A 7,862-nucleotide genomic window follows, 5' to 3' on the forward strand; every position below is an offset into this window, starting at 1 on the left:
GTTGAGAAACGGATTGGAATTAAATAATTGGTATAAAAGTTCACTACTCTAGATTCTGTCAACCAGTGGCAATACTCACTAAATTTCGCTAGGTAGACTAATCGAGTCTACGTCGAGAGAGAGGGAGAAATGGGGTATAACGTCCACTCGACACAAACTAGGTCATTTCGGGACTAACATGATTCAATTCTATTTCAACAATTCTCTTGCGCTTAGGGGGTCTTTAGCAGTGGGAGGAAACCGGAGGACCCGGACAAAAAAAGTAGGTTGGACAGGCGACCCTACTCCTTGTCACGTACAACTGGGGAATCGAAACCACGCCAGTTGACTCAATGGCAGGCCTTATGATACAGCGCGCACTTGCTAACCATTCGAAAATTTAATTCCGCAACGTCCAATCGAGTATCCCCATAGACATCCAACTAAAATAATATTCTGTGACAATGTACAAATAATAATTCACTTTGTGCAATTTTTGATTAATAACTATCTGTAAAAAGATATCTGTAGGATCCGTTCTGTTTTTTTGACCATGTTATATCTCGTCAAAGGCTCAAGGTGTAAACAGAGCTAGCGCTAACTCTAACCCTGGGCCTAGTCTAACCCTTACTCTTACCCTATTGCACAATCCACATACTATTATGACGTCATATGTGCAGGACCGTCTCCGTTCTAGATCTAGTGTTCTCGAACTGTCCAGGTATTCCTCTTTTAAAATCATGTTTTATAAATTTCCGAAATACGCACATAAATATTATCTGTGTTTTAAGAGATAATTCTCAATAGTTTCTCCTTACTAAAATATAGATAAATTCTAGGCCTATACGTATTATTCCCATTCCAGCTTACGACGTGATCCCGCTTGTTTACATACGGTTGGTTTGTGTGACGTAATACACAATATTTAGATCATGTGACCAAATGAGATCCCGTCTGTGGTGACTGGAAAAGAATGCCGTCCCAATTCTAGCCGAGTTGTTCCGGTAGTGTTAATTTCAACATGGTTGTGTCGTGATCCTGCGTGAGTAAATATTGTATTTATGGTCGGTAGGATTGCCCAAGGCAACACAAAACGGATTGGGCTAAAAGGAATTAGCCTTGTCAAAAGAGTTGTTCGATGAGTCCAAACATGGTAGGCCCACTAGACTACACACACAATACTTGCTTCGTCTCGTGATACTTCAATTACTTGTCCTCTCTTCGTTCATTCTTGTCTAATTTCGCTATTGCACTTTCGTATCTCTACCAGTTCCTGTGGTCGTAGGAACTTGAAATTATTAGAGGATGTTACGGGGGACTAGCAATGACCACACACCAAATTTCAGCCGAATCGATAAATAACTTTTTATTTTACCGACCTTTTAATTTCTAACGAGAGAGAACTTTATCTGTTTGACGCCATTTGCTTTGTTTACTATTTAGACTCGAATAACAAGACACTAAGACGGAAACCGACACACTGCACTAGCTGCCTATCTCTGCAGTTCATAAAAATTAATATAATTTTCGTATACTTTAATTTTTGCGCGAAGCCACCATGTTCTATAAAATACTATTTGGTGTTGATCAGTGGATTGGCCTTTAGGTGTGAATATTGCCGTGACCTTGAGTCTTAACTTCCCATCCATATCAGGGCCTTTGCGTTTATGATTGCCGTGGCCTTATTTCTTACTGTATTTTCAAAGTTAATGTTCGAGGTGAAAGCAGAGACGACGTCCTTCGGAAAAGATGATTGGGTCAAAGTCGTAGGTCAAGGTCATGTTACAGAAAACTAAACTCAAACTTTTCAAAGTCATTTTTTGGACATTTGACCTTGACTTACGACCTTGACCCCGTAACCATTTTCGAAGGCTATCACCATGGCTTGAATCATGGACGTTTACCTTGGTTCTGTCACACACTGCTCGGTCAGAAAAGGGTCAAACGGAGAGGGGCCCGTGTCCGAAAGGAAGTCAATGGGCGTGGTCAATGTGAAAGGTCGTAGTGACCTCTACTAGTCACCGTTAACCATCCGTGACCTTGACCCTGACCTAGAGTCCGAACTTCCCATCCATCTCGGACCCTTTGCGTTTATGCGTGCCGTGACCTTGTCTCATTTTTGGGACAGGGCCAGGGTAAACGTCGATGGTTCAAGCCAAGATGATGGGCTTTGAAAATGGTTACGGGTCAAGCTTGTAAGTCAAGGTCAAATGTCCCAAAACTGACCTTGAAAAGTTTGAGTTCAGTTTTCTATAACATGACCTTGACCTACGAATTTGACCCAATTATCTTTTCTGAGGGACGTTGTCTCTGATTTCACCTCAAGCATTAACTTTGATAATACAGTAAGAAATAGGGTCACGGCAAGCATAAACGAAAAGGGCCCGAGATTGATGGGAAGTTTGGACTCAAGGTCGAAGTCAAGGTCACGGATGGTTAAAGGTGACTAGTGGAGGTCACCACGAACTTTCACATTGACCACGCCCTTGACTTCCTTTCGGGCACGGGCCCCTCTGCGTTTGACCGTTTTCTGATCGAACAGTTTGCGTCAGGACCAAGGTAAACGCCCATGATTCAAGCCAAGTTGATAGCCTTTCAAAATGGTTACGGGGTCAAGGTCGTAAGTCAAGGTCAAATGTCCCAAAACTGACTTTGAAAAGTTTGAGTTCAGTTTTCTGTAACATGACCTTGACCTACGACTTTGACCTTTTAACTTTTCTGAAGGACGTTGTCTCTGCTTTCACCTCAAGCATTAACTTTGATAATACAGTAAGAAATAGGGTCACGGCAAGCATAAACGAAAAGGGCCCGAGATGGATAGGAAGTTTGGACTCAAGGTCAAAGTCAAGGTCACAGATGGTTAAAGGTGACTAGTGGAGGTCACCACGACCTTTCACATTGACCACGCCCATTGACTTCCTTTCGGACACGGGCCCTTTGCGTTTGACCCTTTTTCTGACCGAACAGTGTGCGACAGGACCAAAGTAAACGTCGATGGTTCAAGTCAAGGTGATAGCCTTCGAAAATGGTTACGAGGTCAAGGTCGTAAGTCAAGGTCAAATGTCCCAAAACTGACTTTGAAAAGTCCGAGTTTAGTTTTCTGTAAGATGACCTTGACCTACGACTTTGACCCAATTATCTTTTCTGGAGGACGTCGTCTCTGCTTTCACCTCGAACATTAACTTTGATAATACAGTTAGAAATAAGGCCACGGCAAGCATAAACGCAAAGGGCCCGAGATGGATGGGACATTTGGACTCAAGGTCAGAGTCAAGGTTACGGATGGTTAACGGTGACTAGTGGAGGTCACCTCGACCTTTCACATTGACCACGCCCATTGACTTCCTTTCGGACACGGACCCTCTGCGTTTGACCGTTTTCTGACCGAGCAGTGTGCGATAGGACCAAGGTAAACGTTCATGATTCAAGCCAATGTGATAGCCTTCGAAAATGGTTACGGGGTCAAGGTCGTAAGTCAAGATCAAATGTCCCAAAAATGACTTTGAAAAGTTTGAGTTTAGTTTTCTGTAACATGACCTTGACCTACGACTTTAACCCAATTATCTTTTCTGAAGGACGTCATCTCTGCTTTCACCTCGAACATTAACTTTGATAATACAGTAGGAAATAAGGCCACGGCAAGCATAAACGCAAAGGCCCCGATATGGATGGGAAGTTTGGCCTCAAGGTCAAAATCAAGGTCACGGCAATATTCACACCTAAAGGCCAATCCACTGATCAACACCAAATAGTATTTTATAGAAAATGGTGGCTTCGCGCAAAAATTAAAGTATACGAAAATTATATTAATTTTTATGAACTGCAGTGTTAGGCAGCTAGTGCAGTGTGTCGGTTTCCGTCTAAGTGTCTTGTTATTCGAGTCGGTTTCCGTCTTAGTGTCTTGTTATTCAAGTCTAATTAGTAAACAAACCAAATGGCGTCAAACGGATGAAGTTCTCTCTCGTTAGAAATTAAAAGGTCGGTAAAATAAAAAGTTATTTATCGATTCGGCTGAAATTTGGTGTGTGGTCATTGCTAGCCCCCCTTAACATCCTCTGAAAATTTCAAGTGCCTACGACCACGGGAACAGGTAGAGGTACGAAAGTGCAATAGCGCCTTTAATTACTTATTGCCAGAAAGCGGTGTAATTTTGAAATTATCCTGACTGTATATATATTAGAGGCCTAGTTATTCGAGTTAAAGATAGGCCTTGTCCTACTGAAGCTTTCTTGCCTGAATGTAAAACGCCAAGAGTTAATTTAATGTGAACTTGTGTATTAATTAGCATGTTTATTGTGTACATTGACATTCGGAGTCGGATTTCAGTCTCTAAACTGAAGACAGGGGCCTAAGTTCGGAGCCTCGACGAAATAGGCCTACGTCTATCTCGGTAAATGTCGGATATTTAGGACTGTTTTTGTTCAGTAGCTCTAAGGATTGAATATACATGCACATTACACTATCGCCCGGACTATAGTATATGAAAAGTGGGTGGAGATTGAAATGTCTCCCATAGGCCTACCACTACCAGACTTGCGTTGAGCACCATTTCAACTTCAACTGGACTATGAATGAAGACAGGTGTAACCCAGGAAAGCTTTGTTGTAGTTATACTTTTACAGTGTGATATGAGGGAAATTTTCCCCGGACAGCGACGCTCATCGAATTCTGGCTGCTAAGAGTTCGTTTACTTGCACGCCAACGTGTACACGGGACTTACTTTTTTCGTCCCATTCGAACAACTAGACAGCTGTTCCTTAAAACGACCCCCCCCCCCCGTTCTGCATCACTGCACTAGCCTAGAAATTCCCGCTAAACTTTCTGGGCAAATAATGGTGGTTCAGCAATATTGTTTAAAGGGGTATTGGGGCGTTAAACATGTAATTATATAAAATAATTTCATATGGTGGGCGGGCTTGGTAGGTTGATCTGTCTAAATATTTCTTTTTTCAGAGAACAGTGATGTAGAATGGCAGAAGCGACTCAATCACCCAACATACCTGCTAAATCCAAAATGGACGATTCAAACGCAAAGATAGGCCTGTCGCCATCTTTTTTAACCGCCCCGACAGTTACGCCACCTGATAAGAAGAAATATAGTCTGAATAAAGATCGAACGATGAAAAAGATACACGAGGCTGCCAGCAGACAATTGAATGTGAAGTTGGAACATAAACAAGGCAAGGTTGTCATGGAACTATCGGCATCAGCATTTACTAATATGACAAGAGCCCTGGAGCCCTATTACCGCCAAAACGGCTATGGAGTTTCCGATAATTTTCAATATGATAACCAGGATATTCTAGTGGAAACCAATTTATTCATTAAGAATTTAGAGACAAAGAAGAAGTTATTGACCTTCTGTATGTACCACACGACCTGTCGTATTTTGATTTCGGGAGCTTTAACTGGTGACTTTCTTAATGAACACGTTAAAGACATTGTGAAATCTCTGGACAGCGAATTACAATTAAATGAACTTAATAAAGAAATCCAAAGAATATGTTTAGACAAACAGGCGCAAAAATCCTCTCCAAAAGACAAATCTACACCAGAGTGTAAGCCAGGAATATCTCTTCAGACATCCCTAGGTGAGTATACATCTTCTTGGTGTCTCTTACACAAAGTTAAGTTGGACTGATTCCACATATTTATGGACCGTTTCCCGATAGTCGAAAGTAATGCGGTTGAAAGAATAGATAAATTAATTCACGGATCAAAAACTCCATTGTGTTTCAAAGCAAAATGAAATGGGGTTTAACGCCCTACTGTTCTGCTTCTACATGGCTAATGAGGACGGGCATACGCCATACAGTGTGCTATAAGGGAAACGTTGCCCGGGCAGCGGCACTATGGCCTACTCTTATATCGAATTCCAACTGCAAGGGGATCTTTTAAGTGCACGCCAATGTATACACGTGACCTCGGTTTTTAGTCCCATCCGTACTACTAGACAACTGTCATTGTCAGGCCCTCCGTCCTGCACCACGTTAGAAAATACAGCTGAACTTTCTCGGCCATTGCAGGGATCGAACATGCGACCTCTAACTAGCGACCCAGCGTCTTACCCACTTAGCCACCGTGGCTCCCATGTTTCAAAGCAACAAACAAAGCAATCAAATATGCGCGGATGGCGTTGATGTTCGAAATCATTAAAAATAGAAAAGTCTATTCGCAAGAAGTAAAGTTATTGAAATTCAAATTCGAGTTATGCAGAGTTATTGTCCCATGCTAGACTTTGATGACGTCTAATTGTTTGGCTAGTCATACAAATTTGCATATTTGCAAATTTAGAGTAATTCTAACTTATACCGACTTCAAATTTAACAGCGTTCTAGCTATTTACCTTTTCGGATCCAGGAATTTTTGCAGGAGGGGGGTTTGCAAGTTCCTGAGACAGTGTATCCCCCCCCCCCCCGCTGAATTTTGTTGAGAAATACATGGTCTCTATCGTCGTTTTGGCATATATATACACATTGAGCTTTTTAAACGTAAATCCAACATCCCGTTTGACGTCAATTTGTATTATGAATTAATACGATGACACTGAGATTCAATTTCATTGATGAAAAGCATTAATTGTCTATATCATTATCCCGAGCTTTGAGTGACCATCCCGTCCCAACATCTAACGATAAAGGATAAAGCACACGGCCGAGACACTTTTCTCATAAAAAGTATTGTTTTACAAAAAAAAGTTATGTAGCTGAGCAGATGGTGGTGGGGGGGGGGGGGTCTGGATCCGCCCCTGATCTCGGATTTATTTTCCTATTTCAGAAGATTGGATCAGTGGTCTGCCAGATGATAAAAAATATGAAGTCATATCGGAACAGAAGCTGAGTACGCTTGTTGGGTTTATTGGAACCAATTGGGAGTCCATAGTTTTACACTTGGGTTACAGTGAAGCTCAAATAAACCAAGCCACCATGAAACATCCCCATAATCCCCACATGCAGATTTTTACTGCTCTAAATAAATGGCGACAGAGGGAAGCCAGTAAGGCAACGTTTATAGTTTTGATGACAGCCTTGAAGGAATGTACTGTAGCCACGATTGACTGGGATAGGATTAAAACGTATGTAAATGAAATAAGTTATTAATGTCACTGAATTTCCCAAATAAAATATGACCAGGACGATATGAATTTTACATGCTTATTGTAGTTGAAAATTTATTTTAAACAATATATGTACAGTGTTTTGCAAAGAGTTGACAGCGGGTGTGTGGTTGGTGATCGAGGCCCGGAGGACGGCCCTGAGCATCTACTATAGGGGGCTTCTAATTAGAGAGTGAAATCAAATTGTTGTTTTTTTTTTCTAAATTATCGCTGCTAAATTTATTGATTTTATCTGTTCTTTCTCACAATTCTGAGTGCTAGGCCCAATATTTGAGTCTTGGGGGCAAACAATTAAGGAGCTCATGACCCTATATTTGAGTCTTGGGGCCATACAAAAAAGGATCTGGGCCTATATTTGAGACTTAGGGCCATATAATCAAGGAGCTGGGCCTATATCTCAACCTCAGGGCTATATATTCAAGGAGTAAGCCAAATCTCTGCACGATAAAGTACACGTAATCTTTGATTTATCGTTCTTGAATCCTTATTCATTGTTTGTGTTTTGAGTATTAAAATAGTTTAAAGTTGTCATACATTAATGTGTTCTACTCTTACTGTACGGTGGCCTAATGGTCAAACGTGTACGTGACTGCCGACTGCTTAACGTTGTGGATTATCTCCATATGTTAATCCAGACGTGACCTAGTTTGTGTTGAGTGGGGGGGATGGCCGAATGGTTAGCACGTGCGTGCTGTATCATAAAGCCTGTCATTGAGTCAACTGGCGTGGTTTCGAATCCCCGGTTGAACGTGACAAGGATTAGGGT

At 41.6% G+C, this 7,862-nt stretch overlaps 1 protein-coding gene across 3 annotated transcripts; it reads left to right on the plus strand.

Annotated features, from left to right (window-relative positions):
• Positions 1–912: 912 nt before the first annotated feature.
• Positions 913–7,627, plus strand: LOC126827001 (uncharacterized). Of its 3 annotated transcripts, none has more exons than XM_050556161.2 (3): positions 913–1,021; positions 4,933–5,570; positions 6,757–7,627. In XM_050556161.2, exons 2-3 carry the CDS (start codon positions 4,949–4,951, stop codon positions 7,077–7,079), a joined length of 945 nt encoding a protein of 314 aa, XP_050412118.2. In that variant the 5' UTR covers positions 913–1,021; positions 4,933–4,948; the 3' UTR covers positions 7,080–7,627. The 3 variants fall into 3 exon arrangements, with proteins under 3 accessions (XP_050412118.2, XP_050412120.2, XP_050412119.2); XM_050556163.2 differs by having other exon boundaries at positions 916–1,021; positions 4,940–5,570; XM_050556162.2 differs by having other exon boundaries at positions 934–1,132.
• The last annotated feature ends 235 nt before the right edge of the window (positions 7,628–7,862 follow it).

The sequence above is a fragment of the Patella vulgata genome, chromosome 7 (genome assembly GCF_932274485.2).
Source record: "Patella vulgata chromosome 7, xgPatVulg1.2, whole genome shotgun sequence".
Classification (NCBI taxonomy): domain Eukaryota; kingdom Metazoa; phylum Mollusca; class Gastropoda; family Patellidae; genus Patella; species Patella vulgata.